At 38.8% G+C, this 19,718-nt stretch overlaps 1 protein-coding gene across 1 annotated transcript; it reads right to left on the bottom strand.

Annotated features, from left to right (window-relative positions):
* Positions 1-362: 362 nt before the first annotated feature.
* On the bottom strand, positions 363-17,228 carry LOC121484880 (zinc finger protein 33B-like). The gene is given in 5 exon segments (XM_041744658.1): positions 363-3,794; positions 4,274-4,395; positions 9,313-9,371; positions 10,151-10,436; positions 16,299-17,228. A coding segment is annotated over 1 exon segment (963 nt). The 5' UTR covers positions 1,789-3,794; positions 4,274-4,395; positions 9,313-9,371; positions 10,151-10,436; positions 16,299-17,228; the 3' UTR covers positions 363-825.
* Between the last annotated feature and the right edge of the window lie 2,490 nt (positions 17,229-19,718).

Raw genomic sequence — 19,718 nt, 5'->3', positions numbered from 1 at the left:
GATAAGTACAATTAGCTTTCTGTTCACAGCAGTTTCTTAAATTCAGACTTGTGCTAGAAGTGAAAAATGTATTATACTTGGCCTCTGTATTTCCTATGTTACAACTTAAATGTATTTTCTAAATTCGGTTTCCCTCAGTAATCATTCTCTGAAATACAAAGTATGTTTTGTTTCACCTTTGTTTCAACAAAGTATGTTTTTGTTTCTGAAAGCTTTCAGAAAATCATGTGCTTATAAGGTTTTAGTTTATTATTTACCTGAGGTTCAATGAGATAATTGAACAAGATACAAGCCTTCTTGTAAAGGCTTTTCTAAATTTGTTGCAATCTCAAGATTTCTTAACTCTGATTTCTCCAGTTACAGGCAGTTTCATTTGTGGATTAGGTTTTGAAACATCAAGATGTTGACAGAAATTTCTACTCTTGTGTGACTTCACCAACATACAGTGAGTGCTGACCCCTCAACAGAAGGAATTCTATATCCTACCCCCAAAGAGAACAGAGACTATAAAGAATTTACATGGAGGCCATTATATGTCAGACCAGAAGAGAATTACATCATTATACTCACATCCCATTGGCCAGTTCTCATGCACATCATCATGCATCTCATCTACCTGGATGCAAGAGCAGGTGCATCAGCAGGTGAGAACGACTTGTTCTGTGACCAGTTTGGTAAAAACATTGCCAGGTATCTCTCCTGTATGAGTTCTATGATGTAAACTGAAGGCTGACTTCTGGTAGTTCTTCCTACATTCATTACAACCATAGGGTTACTTCCCTAGATATACTGTCAGGCCAAAAGTTCTGAGTTACAGCAACAGTTTCACCATCCATCTTTACAGTGCTTCTCTTCTGTGTGTGTTCTCTGATGTGTGGCAAGAGTTGGTTTGTGGCTGAAGGTCTTCCCACATTCATTACATTTATAGGGTTTCTCCCCTGAATGAATCCTCATATGCTTAATGAGGGTCAAACTATCATAAAAAGATTTTCCACATTCGCTACATTGATAGGGCTTCTCTCCTGTGTGTGTTCTCTGATGTACATTGAGGGATGCCTTCTGGCAAAATGTTCTCTTAAATTCTTTACATTCATAGGGTTTCTCCCCTGTATGAATTCTCTGATGTTGAATGAGTTGGGACTTTTGGCAGAATGCCTTCCCACATTTGTTACATTCAAAGGGTTTCTCCCCAGTGTGAATCCTATGATGTTTACTGAGAGTGGACTTCTCAGAAAAGGTTTTCTTACATTCTACACATTCATAAGGTTTCTCCCCTGTATGAGTTCTCTGATGTTTAAGGAGAATTGACTTCCCACAGAAGGTCTTCCTACATTCACTGCATTCCTATATTTTCTCCCCTATGTGAAGTCTTTGATGTTTACTGAGGGTTGACTTCATGTAATACATTTTCCCACATTCACTACACTCATAGGGTTTCTCCTCTGAGTGTATTCTCTGGTGTACAGTGAGTTTTGACTTTATACTAAAGGATTTGTCACATTCATTACATTTATAAGGTTTTTCTCCTGTGTGAGATCTCTGATGCACAGTCAGGTCTGACTTTTGGGAGAAAGATTTTCCACATTTACTACATTTGTAAGGCTTCTCCCCTGTGTGTGTTCTTTGATGCTGACAGAGAGCTGAGTTCTGGTAGAAAGTTTTCCCACATTTCCCACATTCATACGGTCTCTCTCCTGTATGAATTCTTTGATGTACAGTGAGGGCTGGCTTATGGTAAAAGGGTTTCCCACATTCATTACATTTATAGGGTTTTTCACCTGTATGCATTCTGTGATGTACTGTGAGATTTGATTTTCAGAGGAAGGTTTTCCCACATACATCACACTCATGGTATTTCTCACTCATATGAATTCTAGGACGTTTCTTCCAAAGGACTGACTTATCACAGGTTACCCCACATCCAGTAAATGTATAGTGATTCTTCCTTGAGTAAATTACCTGATGTAACATGAGGTTTGACTCATACCTGAAAATTTTCTCACATTCATTATAATCACATGATTTTTTTCCTGTGTGAGTTCCCTTATGTGTAATGAAGAGAGCATTACTGTGGAAGGCTTTAATGCATTCATTATATTCAAACAGTTGCTCCACAGTGTGAATCTTTTGTTGTTGAATAAAATCCTCATTATGATAGAAGATGCTCTCATTTTTCTTAATTTCATTAAACTTCTCACTAGTATGAGTTTTCTCATGATTAATAATATCAGAAAGCAATTTCTCATACCCATTGGCATCATCAGATTTCTTTCCTGAATAGTTTCTATTATTAGTGGTTAACTCTGACATATTTTCTAAACTGATTCCATCTAGATTATATTTACCGGAGATTTTTCTAGAAGAAATAGAGTCTATGTACAAATTAAATGTTTTCCTTAATACATTCTCTCTCTGTAATTACTTTCTTGTTATTGAAAAATGCATCTTGCCATAAATGTCTGTCTTGATTTTCTTTGCTCTCTATCATGCCATCAACTTTCAATTCTTCTAGAAATAAGAAAAACATACCTTATGAATCTGAAACTACTTCCAATAAAATTGGTCTAATACACAAATACCCTTTATATACCCAGCTCTCTGGTTTCAGAGCCAGTCGTTTGGGATAAAAGTAATACCAAATCAGTATGTTCCATTCCCTCTACTTTTCTGAGCAGCTGGGAGAAGGAGGTGACAACCAAACAACCAACCAAAGCTATTAAGCTATTGTGGTAGACAAGGGGAAAGTAAAATTGGCAATGAATGCACATATATTTATTGGGTCCTTCATGAATATACATTTCCAAATGGATAGAAGGGGGAAAATAAACATAATCCACAAATGAACAGAAAATAAAGGATTCAATAAGAGTGGATGAATAACAATGAGTGGAATTCACAGTAAGATATGCTCAATAAAAAAAATTATATAGTAAATGTGCCACAAGATACAAGGTACACAAGATTGCTGTTCCAAAAAACTATTAGAGGAATGAAGTGTTCAGAGATGAATTAGTGTCTAGGTGCTGATTTTGTTAATCCTACCTTCAACAAATAGCCAGAATTCTATCACTTTGCACATTCTGTTACCTCAAACCTAGTCTTTGGGGTGTCATTCTTCCTAACTAGTCCCCTTCCTTCTACTCTGTACTTTCATGGCAATCTGTTTCCTGCCTCTCTCTCCGGTTAATACGAATTCCATAAGATAAAAGAACTTATTTCATGACTGCTCCACCTCTTTCATTTAAAACATGAGTGGCATGGGGAGCAAGTGTTCAATTAATACTGGTTAAACTAATTTATTAATTTCTGAAAAGAAAACAAGTCCTTGAAAATTAGGAATAATGGAATGGAATATGGAAAATTGAATATGGAATGGAATATGGAATATGGAAAATTAGGAATAATGGAAAGGAATATGAAGCTAAGAATGCTAGAAGAAGGAGACTGACCAACATAAAATATTTATTATGACACAGGAATGAATTTCAAGGTACAAATAAAAGGGAGTAAACTCTTAAAAAGCCAAGCAAGAAAAGAGAACATACATGTGTGACAGTGTATCTGTGGTGAATTTAGGTATACAGCCTCATTATCCTTAGTCACTTCCAAACAGAGACTCTTAAAAAGGATTCTTAAAAACACTCCAAAGATGCATATTCCTGAAACCACCTGGGATCTAATTTCCTCTGGATTACTCACCTGGGTAACACTGGCTTGCAATTCTTTCTCTAACACCCATGGTGCTTCTTGCTCTAACTTGAAGATCTCCTCTGGTTTGGTAATGCAATGTCCTGCTAATGGAAAATTATAAAGGACATATGAAAAGCTGCCTGGCTTTAGGAACTCAGAAGAAAAACCAAGGTCCAGCTTCAGGAGCTGCAAATGAAGTGAGGGGACCCACTGGAATCTTTCTTTTCTTTTCTTTTCTTTTCTTTTTTTTTTTTAAAGATTTATTTATTTATTCGTTCAGAGACGGTGGGGGGTGATGGGGGGGACAGGCAGACACACAGGCAGAGGGAGAAGTGGGCTCCATGCAGGAAGCCCGACATGGGAATCGATCCGGGGTCTCCAGGATCATGCCCTGGGCTGCAGGTGGCGCTAAACCACTGTGCCACCGGGGCTGCCCCCACTGGAATCTTTCAATGGGTATGTGAGAAAACAAACAATATTCCTGGTGTCCACAGCTAAGTATCATTAAACTCTACAAAAGGTCCACATGCTTTGGTAACAGCAAAAGGACAAGCCTGATGTTACTCAAAAAAGCTTTGTTTACCCAGTGAGATGAAGATACAACTCCAACATCACATCCCTGTACAAGGTCCTCAAATCAGGGTCCAAATGACTCCACTCCTCCTTGGTAAAGTTCACAATCACATCCTCAAATGAAATTGATCCCTGTAAGACATGTATCTGATCAATCAAAAGTAGTCAAAACTACACGACAGAAGAAATATATTTAGGAACCAATTCTTTACCATGTTTACTACTGAGTTTATTAGAAAAAGTTTTTACAGGAGACTTACCACAGTCCCTCTTTTGTTTTATATGTGGTGGGAGAATGAGAAATGTAATAATAATAATAATAATAATAATAATAATAGTAAACACATACAGACACACACAAGCATAAAAAATGCTATAGGGATCCCTGGGTGGCGCAGCGGTTTGGCGCCTGCCTTTGGCCCGGGGCGCGATCCTGGAGACCCGGGATCGAATCCCACGTCGGGCTCCCGGTGCATGGAGCCTGCTTCTCCCTCTGCCTGTGTCTCTGCCTCTCTCTCTCTCTCTCTGTGACTATCATAGATAAATAAAAAAACTAAAAAAAAAAAAATGCTATAAACATGAAAGTGTCCTGGTTTCTGTGGACATTAAAATACATAAAACATTGTTTCTACTTTCAGGAAGCTTACAATCTAGTATGTATGCAAACTGGATTAAATGATAGCATAAGATCAAGAGAGAACTGAATTTGGGACTTTAATGGTACAAAATGCCCTAATCTCTGGTAATTTTGGCATTTTTCATTTAGATAAGAGTTCTCCAAAGTATTTGATGACTCACCCTTCAAGGGAGGAAAACTTTTAAGCATCAAATTGGCACCAATTTGTGGCAATGTATTGATATGTCTGAATGTTTCTCTCTACAGGTAGTCCATATTTTGCATAGTCCTGACATGCATGAATTTCAATTACCACAATTTATTTACTTAAGTAACAACAGTCCCCCAACAATACAATCAGATTTCAGTTACTATGGTATCTGTGAGTAATCACATAAAGTACAAACTTTGCTGCATGCTCTTCAATCCACAAATCACCACATAAATAACAAACATGAACAATGATCAATTGTGTCATTTTTTTCAGTCTGCCAGTAACTGATCACTGCTTATCTATTACTCAGTCCGCACACAAACAACAAAACATATGTCCCCTTCTTGTCTCCTAGCAATATGGCATTTTGCAAAAATGGTTAAATGGTTTGCAAAAGAGAACTGGCCAACAAAAATGAAAAAGCAGCAAAGAAATGAGAAGTGATTATGGTAGAAGCGAAACTCAAATTAAATATAAATGGAGTTTTAGAAGAAACGCCTGACTGTGGGGATGTTGATACTGCTTCCATTTGAGACACTCTAGATCTACAACCAAAAAATCTTAATGAAGAGGTACTCAGTACTAAATATTAGTTACAGTATTTTTTAATTTTTATATATATGTATAATATATACATAAAATATGTATACATATGTATCATCAATAGATTTTTAATGTTTTAACAAATATTTTTAAAGACTGCAGAACTACCCCAATGATTAAGATTGCTTTGTATGTTTTCAGTGTACATGCCTATTTTTATAGCCCCACACTATATTGCAAAGTAAGAACTGCCTACGGGTCCCATGTATGTGTCTGCATACATTCAGTATATAGTACATATAACCACCAAATTCATCTAAGTTCAAAGTGGGCAGTGTGCTGATTGATTGGCTAAGGAATTAACTAAAGTATTGTCAGACACTCTGGGCATTTGCCACTCTGTATAAACACAGCTGATGGCTGAAGGATAAACCAGATTTAAAAAAATATTTTAGGTAAATGCTTCAGGGTCTCTGGCAATGGCCAATCAGCCAGAAAGAAAATGGACACTGACTTTGTTTTAAGACAGGTTCTGATGAGACAGATCATGATGGTCTAACTCTATAGTATAGGAAATCTCCACTTCACAAATCAATAATCCCTTAAAGTTGCCTATATACTCTCTGCTGATAACTTGAAAGGTTATTCACCAGGTTTTATCTTTCTAACAATTTCCTTTACAAATCTTGAAGTCAGTTCTTTCACCGAGGAGAGAAAACATAAAGGAACAGCATTCTACATTTCTGAATAAACTCACAATAGATACCTACATGAATCAAACCAAATCTTCACATATAAATATAAAGAGACAATGAAGGTTCACTAGAAATTTAGAACCAGTAAAACAAAGACATGCACCAGATAAAGTGAGAAAGTATGAAGAAAACAAACTATATAATTATTATGATTCCATGAGTTTTAAAGACACTGGAGATGAATGTACTCAAAAGAACATTACTTCACCTCACACCTATGAGCAAACAAAAGCATTGGTGAGGCTGTGGAAAAACTGGAACGCTAGTGCACATTGGTGGGAACAGAAAATTGAACAGCCATACAGAAAACAGTATAGTGTGTCCTCAAAAAATTAAAAATAGAATTGTTATTAGTTTGCTAAGGCTCCCATAATAATAATGGTACTTTATTAAACTACCTATTAAACTACTCTAATAAACTACCACATGCTGGATGGCTTAAACAAAAGAAATTTATTTTCTCACAGTTCTGGAGGCTGGAAATTACAGAGAATAACCAGACAGCTTAGTCATGTCTACACACTGCACCTGTTAATACAGGATTTTAAAATTTTTATCATATTAAAAAACAATTCCAATCACTTCTATAGAACATGAGATACGGAAGAAAGGGAAAGTAAAACATGAAAAGGTCTGTCCAGAAAATAAAAATTCTTGATGCTTACAGAAAAAGTACAAATATAAACTATGTTAACTGTTTCCAGGAGAACCAATGGACAAAAGTAGACTACTGAATTTTCAAACCAATGGAAGGGAGAAATATATAATTGAAAGAGAAGAGAAAAATTAAAGAAAGGAAAGAAGATGGGATAAATAAAAATACAAATAAAGATAGAGGAACTAAAACTAAACATCATCAGTGACCACAATAAATGTGAATGAGTTAAATTCCCAATATAAAATGAGATCTAATGTCGCCCATAAAAATAATCCAGACAAGTGCTGTTTACTAGTCACATGATCACATGTATATACTTATTTTTATATGTATATATGTATTTACTTATTCACATGCCACATAAATATCAATATATATATATGTATACATACACACACAACATAACAGATAACTGTTGTATCTTCTTAAAGGGCTTGTGACAGTTAGTTTTGTATGTCAACTTGGTAGACTACAGTATCCAGTTATTTCATAAAACACTTGTCTAAGTGTTGCTATGAAGTATTTTCTAGATGTGGTTAATATCTACAATCAATTATTTTAAATAGATTACCCTCAATAATGTGGGTGGACCTCATCCAAACAGTTGAAAGCCTTTATGAGCAAAAACTAAGGTTTCCCTCAAAAGAAGAAATTCTGCCTCAAGACTGAAGCATTAACTCCTGAGTTTCCAGTCTGCTGGTTTGTCCTTCGAATTTTAGATCTGCTAGCACCTACAACCACATGAGCCAATTCCATAAAACAAATGTATACTATGTGTATTCATGTATCTATATTATATGCTACCTGTACACACACACATACACACACACATCCTATTGGTTCTGTTTCTCTGGGGAACATGGATACAGGGCTTACAAAATATTTATTTTTCTTCATCTTAGTTTTTATTCCCTCCATTCTTTCTCCTGCCTCTCTCCCCAAAACCACCAGAAGCTGAAAGAGATAGGGGATGGAGTCTCCTCTGGAAGCTTAAGCAGGAGCACATCCCTGACAACACCCTGATTTCACACTTCTAGCCTCCATGACGTGAATAAATAAATTTCTGCTGTTTTAAGCTACCAAATTTGTGGTAACCTGTTACACCATCCACAGGAAACAAATACATCAACTCTTTGCAAAAACCGTATAGAAAATCAACAGTTTGCTTTGCTCAGTAGGAATACATCTGACCAGCAATAGCTCTCACTTAAACAAGCATAACATTCAGTTTTTGAATTTCAAATTGGGTGGTTGTCCATCCTTTTTCAACTATAAAAAAATCCACAGATGATGAAATCAGTCAAGAAAAATAAGGTAAGAACTATAATGGACCAAAGATAATCACATGAAGATAAGCTTTGCTAAAAGGCAACCGGAAAAGGACAATAGTGTGAAGCAGACAAAAGAAATCATCAACTTGAGGGGCACCTCGATGGCTCAGTTGAGTAAGTGTCCAACTCTTGGTTTTGGCTCAGGTCATGATCTCAGGGTTGAGAGACAGAGCTCCACGTGGGGCTCCATGCTCAGCAGGAGTCTGCTTGAGAATCTCTCCGTCTGCCTCCCCACCTCAAATAAATAAATACATCTTTAAAAAAAATCATCCACTTGAATCATCTAAGTTATGCTTTGGCCTTCTCTCTGCACCTACTAAAGAACAATCAGAGTTGAAGATGATGGGCAGCATTCATTTCAGACTTGTTAACTGCAGTTGTCAACTACCTTACTTTCAGGAAGGCAAAGTTTTTCAGACTTTAGGCCAGGAAAACTTTGTGTTCCATGAAGAATTACTTTTGTTTATTTTTTTAGTCAAATCAAAGCATCTTCCTTTTGGGGATCCCTGGGTGGCGCAGCGGTTTGGCGCCTGCCTTTGACCCAGGGCGCGATCCTGGAGACCCGGGATCGAATCCCACGTCAGGCTCCCGGTGCATGGAGCCTGCTTCTCCCTCTGCCTATGTCTCTGCCTCTCTCTCTCTCTGTGACTATCATAAATAAATAAAAATTTAAAAAAAACAAAGCATCTTCCTTTTGGACAGAGTATCAAAGATAAATTTGCACAAAATTATTGTTATAAAAATTACTAAAAAAATTACTGTTACATAATATATCATGTAATATTTATACTAATGGAAAAGAAATTACCACACAGTTAACGTGTTGACCTTTCCTTGCTTTAGATCTGTTAACTCTATGATAGCTTTTATCATTTTTATCCTTCATTGTTTTATACAATGGAAAACAATGTGAGAAATGAAAAGCAGCTCACCTGGGATTTGTTCTTTTTCTGTTCCTTTTGGGAAAGTACAGAGAAGGTTGAATGTACAGCTATGGGAAAAAAAAACAGTAAGTCATGTGATATCTGGCTACTATAGACTTTTGAGATTCAGCTCCTAAAACCCCATGCCCACCAGCTGGTTAAATGTTACCCTGTAAGAATAAGTACTTTGGCTCCTGAGAGAGTGAGAAAGAACCACGTGCAGAGAGAATACACATGTGTGACTCTGACAAGAACCATAGAGCCTGGCTCAGCAATTTTTCACTGTTTACTTCCTAATCATTACTAATTTCATGTTTCTTTTAGAACCAATGCAGAACTAATTTAACAAATATATCAAAAAACAAATTGTTATTTTTCATTATCAATGTTGTAGGAAAAAATACTCAAGATAATTGTTTACTTACATTCCTGCTAAGTTATTTATCCTTAGAGTTCTAGAAATCACTCTGTAGAAATGGATGAAGCTGTTTTGTGGACAGGCCTACTTTAAAATCTGTGTCTAAGTTGCAATAGAATCTGGTGATAAGAGTCAAGGTTTCTCAGCCCTGAAATTAAGCAGACACAGATGACCCTATTCTATGCCTCTATAATGTCAGGGTAGATAGAGATGTAGTATACCTCTAAAGGGACATAGAAGAGCAGGTCAAAATCTAGGAAAAGTGAGTGGAGGTTGAAGGCAAGGGATATTTACTAAGGCTGGAGGTAGAATTCCTTCAGTTGTGCCTAGTGCTCTCTCCCTACAGACCATGCAGACATGAACCCTCTAATGAATTAATATTTTCTATGCAACCTGCCCCTCACCCACTACTCTCAGTGTCCCACTCACCTATTTTTTCTGAAGCTTGGTCCAGACTTTTCACCATCATCGTGAGACCCTCTGAGTATGGGGAAAGTGAGGCCATGCTCATTCTGAGCAGAATAAAGAGCTGCTACTTCAGATTATGAAAACCAAGGCCTTGCTCCTTACTAGCAGTTTCCTGCCTCTGCTCTAAAGCTGTGGTGAGAAATCTGAGGTCAGAGGAGCAATCTTCACAGTGGGATTCCTATTCCTGGGGCTTCCTTCATTCTTACTTCACAAAAGCTGCTTTCTTCCAAGGGGGCTGGAACCTGGCCTTAAAAGACAAAACAATTTATTTAGAAGTTTGATTCATGGATCCAAATCTCAAAGACCCGGGATCCCTGGGTGGCGCAACGGTTTAGCGCCTGCCTTTGGCCCAGGGCGCCATCCCGGAGACCGGGGATCGAATCCCACGTCGGGCTGCCGGTGCATGGAGCCTGCTTCTCCCTCTGCCTATGTCTCTGCCTCTGTGTGTGTGTGTGTGTGTGTGTGTGTGTGTGTGTGTGTGATGACGACTATCATAAATAAATAAAAATTAAAAAGAAACTTCAAGGGCATTAAGCTCTGTTCTCATTCTAATATGGGACTTTCTACCATGGGCATGGGCTCTGTTGTCTTTCTGATATGGGAGTCCCTGATGAGGACATTGAGAACATTCTGCAGTTTTTCCCGTAAAGTTCAGCTCTTATTCACAGGGGCCTAAGATGGCTGTACTTGTGCTAATGCTAAACTTAAGGTGGGATGGCCTTAATTTTTCTTGGCCTCCACAAGAGTACATGCCTGTTGTTTTAAGCCACCCAGGTTGTGGTGCTTTGTTAAGACAGCCCTAGGAAACTAGTACACCATTCAACTGTGGTATTGGTACTGTAGGCATATTTGTCAGGCTTCTGGGCCTCATAGGCTGAATCACTCAACTTTGATTTTGGTCTCAATACTGGGATGTAGATGCACATCCCATGTGATGGTATATCCAGATGTCAATGTTCTTATCTGGGTGGCTCAGGTCTGATCAGCCTAAACTAACACCTGTTGGTTTCAGTGATATTCATTGTCAAAGGATCCTTTTCCATTGGAGTCCACATGGGTGACAATAGGAGTAAAGGATCCTACACAATCTGTTATAACAGTGTGTGACCTGCTGCTAGGCACTGAAGCACACTGCCATCCTGTTGTCTATTGCTAATGAATCAGTGAAAATGTAGCAACATGTATTTTAGGGGAGTTTTTCCTGGACAAGCACCACAGCCTGTGACTTGACCTATTGGTGGAATTTTCTTTTGCATATAAAGTTTATAACAGTTTTCTCTGTGGTAACACAGCCATGTTGGTTCAGTACACTATCAGCCTTTAACTTAATAAACTTTATAGTGTGAGTGGTGAAAAACAATCACATTATCCAGGATTTCCTGCTGACCAGACAAGAAAAAGTATGTGTGACTGCTTTAGCTGGATTCCCAAAACATGGAAAGTAAACAAATCAATCTCCCACCTGAAAGAGAAGCACCTCTTTACAGTTAATCTCAATGGTATTTGCAACTTATTTACCTGGCTTGGATCTGGATGGGCAATATGGCTACAGTTTTCCCTCCAAGTGGGACTGAGCCTCCTGCCAATGCTCAGGTGTGATCACACTCATCTAAAGTTGTCTAAGACAAGTAAAAAGGATGGGTACAATTAATTAGAGTATATGATGGTATATCTTATGCTTCAAAAAAATCTCATCTGTTTGTCATGAAAGGTTGAGGTAAAGCTGTAAAGCTCAAGCCAGGACTCTGTAACATCCACTGAGTTGAGTTAGGAGCCTGCAGGAACAGACTATCAGCCTGTATTCATCTCTTTACAGGTGGATGCTGGCAAATTTTATGCAGATGGTGAAAAGATTTATAGATTTCTCAATAAACAAATATTTGCTCTACACTAGAACAAAGAAAAATTCCTCAGGTTAATCTACTAAGAATTCCTTAAATTCTAGGACATTTTCAGCATTTGAACGATTGAAGTAGGAAGTGAATGAATGAACTATAAGCCTTATCTTCTCTATTGTGCTTAAAACCTGCCTGGACCAATATACTAGTATATATTGGGTTGAGAATTTGTAGCAAGATGCTGTTTAAAACTTATCATGAAGTTTTTCTATTTTATACTTAGCTTTCTGTCTCTTGAACTTCCTTTTTTTCTTTCAAGTTGGCTTCAAATTTGCTCCTGTGCTATATTACCCATAAGTATTCTGGACAGGAACTGTTTGAAATAGCAATTAGTTAAAAGAAATGACAGCAAATGAAAATGCTCAAACTAAGCAAAGATTTTTAAATGCCATTGCAATCTTGCAAGATTCACTTTAAAATATATTTTAAATGATCATTATCATTTTGGTGGTAATGATCACCCACATACAATTACTATAAGGAATTGATTTTTTTTCCATTGTACCAAAAAGAAAAATGGCAAAAAATAATCAAGGTATTTTTCTTGTCAAGGCTCATATTCTAAAGAACCAATTGCTAATCCAAGAGCATTGGCTTCCTCACCTGTAAATTTTATGAAATCTTGTTCATTTCCACCCAAAGCTGTAATGTTCATACCTTTACAGTCTTGCCTATCATGACTGTAAGTTCTACTTTTCATTAACTGTTATCCAATACTAGTTCATATAGCTTCTTATGGTAGGAAGAAAGAAAAAGAAAGAAAGAAAGAAAAAAGAAAGAAGAAAGAGAGAAAGAAAGAAAGAAAGAAAGAAAGAAAGAAAGAAAGAAAATGTTTTATTTCTGGGGGGGAGAAACAGCTCTCCCTTCAGAGAGCTCTTGAAGATGTACAGTATAAATATATTGTAACTCTAACAAAAAGAGTCAAGTTCTCATCTTGGGCCTGAAAAGTAGCCTATGTGTGTCTCTTAAATTTTGTTGTTTCTTTCCACAGTATGTCAGTAGTTAAATGTGAATTTTATTCACATTTATTTTATTAAATGTTTATGTACTGGTAAAAGATTTTGAGTAAATGTCTAGAAGGTTGAGCACAATTATCAGAAAAATAATATAGATGCCAAGGAAGCAACCAACTGTCCACATGAGATCTCATTTCCAGTAGCCTCCATCTCTTGGGTACACAATAATTCACCTGGAAGGCTCTGGCTTGAGAATGACACCTTTATTATTCATGGTTCTTCTCTTTACTCCAAGTGGGAGATCACATCTGGTTTGGTTGTAAGACACCCTGTCAATGGGAAATGACACAAGGCTCATATCCAGACACTTGTGCTTCATGACACTTTAGGACTGTCATGCATGATGACAGTGCTTATTTCAACCTCAGCAGAGTAGCATCTCTCACTGGAGGTAAAGACACTGACATCCTTTCTGGAGCCCCGAAGCAATTAAGAATATTTTTTAACCAAACCCTTAACAATAAAAAGAATTCATGTTAGATATATTCAAATACATACTCTAGTCAGTTTGCTCAGTGCAGAGTGGCTAAAAAACAGTTGTACTGGAAAAAGGAAGAGAAAAAAGAGAAAAAACAAAAAAGAAGAAAAAAAGACAAAGAACAGAAAACAGAACAAAACAAAAGAAAACAAAAACAAGGAGGGATATCCTCTGGTTCTATATACTGTAAATCCCTCGACTTCCCCTGGAGCTTTTCAGTGCTGCTTGGTCAAGAACTTTCTCTTCCCTTGTCCTTCCAGCTGGTCTTCTGGGGGAGGGGCCTGCTGTGCTGATTCTCAGGTGTGTGCACCTGGGGGAGCTGTCCCGCCCCTGCCAGGTGCTTGGCTCAGTGGCAGCTGTTGATCTTGTGAGGCCCCTGTTCCCCGGCGGCCCCGACCCTCCCAGGCACAGGGTGACACCAGGGGAACAACAACAGTGGCGGCGGCCAGCTCTCCAGCCCGAGTCAGCTCCCGCAGTGACTACCGCAGCTCCCAGTCCGCCCGGGCCTGGACGTTCCAGGGGTGGGGGACAGCTGATCTGCACAGCTTGGAAGCCTCCCAGTGGCAGGAGCGTCCTCGCTGTCCTGTGCCTTCCCGGCCTCCGCCCGTCAGGGGAGAGGGGAGCACCGGATCTTGGCTGTGTCGCCCGCTCCTCGGGCTCCGTGGCCTTAGCCGCTGCAATCGCGCTCCCGGGACCACGCAGCCCCCTCCGCGCGGAGCCGCTGCCAGAGCTGCAGCCTGAGCTGCTCCTGGGGCCCCGCTGGGTGCGCTCCAGCCTCTTAGGGAGCTCGGCCCGCGGTGTGCGGCGCTCTCCCCGGGGGGGAACCTCCTCTGTAGGTGACCCTGGGAACCGGGATGCATCCCCGCCCTCCTGGGATCCTGCCCGAGCTCCCTGCGAGCGCCTTTCCGTCCAGGAAGATTGGTGCAGCTCCTGCTTCTCCCGGGCTGGGCCTTCCTGTCCTAGGGGCTCTCGCCCCAGCCTCAGCCCGGCTCCTCACGGGGCCCCTCCCCCTTGGAGGCTTTTTTATTTCTTTATTTTTTTTCCGTCTTCCTACCTTGTTAGAAGCGCGAACTCCTCTCTATAGCATTCCAGCTGTTCTCTCTCTAAATCTCAGGTTGAATTCGTAGGTTTTCAGGATGATTTGAAAGTTATCTAGGTAAGTTGGTGGGGGCAGGTGACTTGGGGACCCTACTCCTCCTCCATCTTGCCCTGCCCCCCTACGACTTTTTGGATAAGGAAAGTCTTGAGCCCCACTCCATACATACTGAGTCAGGAAATCTAAGAATGCGACCCATAATCTGTGTTTTAACAAGCCCTCCAGGTTATTCTAATGCCTGCTAAAGCTTGAGAATCACTGCTCTACTCCATCACTTCCTTATGTTTTTGTTTAAATGTCACTTCCTTATTAGTTTTACCCAGACTATCCTATTTAATAACCCTGCAACTTCCCATGTGCCTTATACAACTTGATATTTCCACCATTTATTTTCTAATAATACTGTATAATTTACTTACTTATGACATGTATTGCCTACTGCCCTCTCCTCTAGGTGAATGGGATTATTTTTAGTCAACATTATTCATGGCTGCATCCAGTGGTTGCTAGAACTAGCTCATACCAGCTTGAAAGGGTTGATGTGTATATCTCTCCCCAACTCCATGTTCAGTACCATCAGGTTGCTAGCCTAAAACTAGGAATGATGGGTGCATTAACACTACAAAAATCAGAAAACACTACAGCAGAGGGTGGAATTCTCCTAAGAGAACTACTTGTTAAACATTTACCAGCAGACCACTGCCAGTATCCTGGACATGTAAAATAGTGCCTGGCAAAAAGCAATACTCAATTAACAGTTAAAGAACTAAGGGTTACAAATTAATTTTCAGTGGAAATGCAAAATGATACAGTGGTTCAGGGCAATTTTTTAGTATCTATTAAAATTAAGAAATGACGTATTTTGGACCTTTGACCCAATTATTCTAATTCTAGAAAATTTTTCCTTAAGATTCACACATATGAAATTACATTTACATAAGGTTATTCAATGAAACATTGTTAGTAACAGCAAAAGACTCTAAACAAGTGTCCTTCAACAGAGAACTGGTTAAATAATGGATGACAAATGCACACAACAGAAACCATGCAGCTACTATACACAATGAGGAGTAAAAGTAATAAAAAGAGTAAAGATTCCAAAAATTCCTCCATAAAATTAGGAAAACTAGCAAAAATTGTAACAATCAGCTTTTTTAAAAGTTTGAAACCGGGATCCCTGGGTGGTGCAGCGGTTTGGTGCCTGCCTTTGGCCCGGGAGCGATCCTGGAGACCCGGGATCAAATCCCACGTCGGGCTCCCGGTGCATGGAGCCTGCTTCTCCCTCTGCCTATGTCTCTGCCTCTCTCTCTGTGTGTGTGTGTGTGTGTGTGACTATCATAAATAAATTTTAAAAAAGTTTGAAACTAACCAAACACTTGCATAAATCCAGGGAGCACTTTTTAAAATAAACACTGTTAGTTTCATGAAACACTGATGAAGTGAAATTTGTGGCATTTTAACTTGCTTCATTCCTATCCTTCACAACCCAGCTCCACAGAAGCCTCGAAAATGAGCAGCTTGTAAACACAGTTCAAAGCAGCAACCAGGCAGCCAGCAGAGAGAACAGAAGAAGGATGGTGCTCTTTTAAAGCCTCATTCCCAAAGAAATGTCATTATTTACCTGGCTGATTATTCCATGGAAGACACTACTGTCTTTAAGCTAACTTGGAGCTTCCACAATACAAATAACCTTTTCCTCAGGTGACATACTTGGAAAAGAATTAGAGGAAAATTATTAACTTCACAGCTGCCTGCAGTGGTAAATAACAGTCGGAGCAAGCAAGAGACTAATTTAAAAGCTGAAAAGGGAAAAGCAAGTAATGAGATGCCCATAGGAGCTTTGAAAGCTTCAATTTATTCCTGGGAATCTAGAAATCCACATGCATGCCCAGGGGCATGCACATGCTCAGAAAAGACCTAACAAGACCATCAGCTCTTATCCTCAGCTAACCTGGAAGCTCTGTACATGCAGGGAGTGAAGACTATGGCAGAGTTGTCCACAGCATGTCTGAGTGTTGAGGGTGGGCACCAAAACTGCACAGAGAGCCCCTGGGCACAGACTAGGAGATTTATTAATTCCAGGCATTTGAGAAAATCTGGTAAATCATTAGCTGACTAACCTACTGAGTAGAGATTTCAGTGGCTGCCCATGATAAAGAATACAGGCTTTACATAATCAGTTTAGAAAATTCACCTGGCAACATACCAATAACAGCAATAACAACCAACACTAGAGAGGAGAGATTCTGAAAGCTGACAATATTATTTAAAATGTCTAGTTTTCAACAAAAATTATAAGACAAAGAAACAAGAAAGTATGTCTGATACAATAGGGGAAAAAACAATTGATACAAATTGTCCCTAAGGAAGTACAGATACTGGACTAGCTAGACCTGAGACTTTAAATCAGCTGTTTTAAATATGTTCAAACAACTAAAGGTAACCACATCTAAAGAAATACAGGAAAGTTGGGATGCCTGGGTGGCTCAGCAGTTGAGTACTTGCCTTTGGCCTAGGGCATGATCCTGGAGACCTGGGATCAAGTCCCACATCAGGCTCCCTGTGTGGGGCCTGCTTCTCCCTCTGCCTATATCTCAGTCTCTCTCTGTCTCTCATGAATAAATAAATAAAACCTTAAAAAAATAAATACAGAAAAGTATGAGAACAATGTCTTACTATGTAGACAACACCAATAAAGAGATAAAAATTATTTTTAGAAAAACCCATAAAGATATTGTGGAGTTAAAAAATACAGTAACTGGAAATTAGAAGTTCATTAGAAGGGTGCAATAGCAGATTTGAGGCGGTAGAAGAAATAACCAACAAACTTGATGGAAGACAGTTCAACTGAATTTATCTAGTCTGAAGACTAGAAAGCAAAAATGCAAAGAGTTGAACAGAACCTTGGAGACCTGTGGGGCATCACATGTACAAACATATGCATAATGGGAAACCCAGAAAAAGAAAAGAGGCAGGGACAGAAACAACAGCTGAAAAGCAATGGCCAAAAATCTCCCAAATTTGATGTAAGATAGGAACCCGCACATCCACAAAGTTGAGCAAACTACAAATAAAACTCAAAAACATCAATTAACTACATACATCATAAACTGTTAAAGGTCAAAGACAGAATCCTGGAAGCAGAAAAACCAAAGCAAATCATTGTGTATAATGGATTTTTAATAAAATTAACAGGTCATTTTGCTTCAGAAACCCCAGAGGCTTAGAGTGCTGAAAAAGACTGTCAGCCCAAATTGTCCTTGAAAAATAAAGGAGAAATTAAAACATCCACAGATAAACAAAAACTAAGAGACTTCATTGCTACCACAACTGCCTCACAAAAAATACTAAAGGGAGTTGTTCAAGCTGAAATGAAAGGACATTAGAGAGTATCACAAATCCACACAAAGAAACAAAGGGCACTGGTAAAGGTAATACTATCTAAGCAAAAAATAGTCTAAATGTGTTTTTTTATCTGTAATTCTTTTTTTCTCCTGATTTAAAAGACACTTTTTTCAGTTTTCCTTGGTGACTCCAATACCAAGATGCAGCGGGGCAGAAGTGTTTGAACTTCTAGTCCTTCAGACTAGCATAATGATGGTATTTACTATCTCCAACACAGTCAGTCTTCCCAGTATTGGTAATTTGTGCCTGGTGTTCTGCTCAACATGTCACCAAAAGACAGCTAGAACGGCTGTATTAATATCAAGTAAAAGAGACTTTAAGACAACAATTGTCATTTTGAAGAAAACAGGGTTGAATTTTCAAGATTTTGGATTAGGGAATGGTTTCATGGGTATGACACTTAAAGCATGAGCAACTAAAGAAAAGATAAATTGGACATCAATAAAATTATAATATTTGTGCCTCAGACATTACCAAGGGGCACCTGGGTATGACACTTAAAGCATGAGCAACTAAAGAAAAGATAAATTGGACATCAATAAAATTATAATATTTGTGCCTCAGACATTACCAAGGGGCACCTGGGTAATGGTGCTCAGTTGGTTAAGCATCTGCCTTCGGTTCATGTCATAATCTTGGGGTCCTGGGATTGAGCCTCACATCAGGCTCCCAGCTCAGCAGGGAGTCTGCTTCTCCCTTTCCCTCTGCCCCTCCCCATTGCTTGTGTTCTCTCACACACTCTCTCTCAAATGGGCAAATAAAATCTTTAAAAAAAATTACCAAGAAGGTAATTTACCAAGACAGGGATCCTTGGGTGGCTCAGCAGTTTAGCGCCTGCCTTTGGCGCAGGGCATAATCCTGGAGTCCTGGGATCAAGTTCCACATCAGGCTCCCTGCATGGAGCCTGCTTCTCCCTCTGCCTGTGTCTCTCTCTCTCTCTCTCTCTCTCTCTCTGTGTCTCTCGTGAATAAATAAGTCTTTAAAAAAAAGAAAGTGAAAAGCAATCCACAAAATGGGAAATATATTTATAAATTATGTATCTGACAACAGTCTATATCCAGTTTATATAAAGAACTCTCATAACTCAATAAACAATTAAAAATGAGCAAATAATCTGAATAGACATTTCTCACAAGAAGATACACTAATGGCCAACAGGTGCATGTAAAGATGTTCAACAATTTTAATCTTTCAGGAAAATCAAATCAAAACCACAATGGTATTACATTCCATACCCATTAAAATGGCTGTAATAAGGAAGACGAACAATAACAAGTGTGTTAAGGATATAGAGAAGTTGGAACCCTTATATATCGCTAGTTAGAGTGCAGAATTATGCAGCCCCTGTAGCAAACAGTTTGGTAGTTCCTCAAAAAGTTAAATATAAAGTTACCATATGACCCAGCAACTCCACTCCCACTCTCAAGTACATACCCACAGCACTGAAATAATATATTCATGCAAAAGCTTGTTTATAAATGTTCATAATAGACAAAAGGTGGGAAATTCACAGATGTCTATCAACTAATAATGGATAAACCAAATGTGCTATATCGCACAGCGTAATACAGCCATTTAAAAAAAAGAAATACATGTTACAGTACGGATGAACATTGATAACATTATGCTGTCAAAG

This window comes from Vulpes lagopus, chromosome 2, assembly GCF_018345385.1.
Source record: "Vulpes lagopus strain Blue_001 chromosome 2, ASM1834538v1, whole genome shotgun sequence".
Classification (NCBI taxonomy): Eukaryota; Metazoa; Chordata; class Mammalia; order Carnivora; family Canidae; genus Vulpes; species Vulpes lagopus.
Note: the sequence above shows the minus strand (reverse complement) of the source record. Positions and strands in the feature narration are given on the sequence as shown.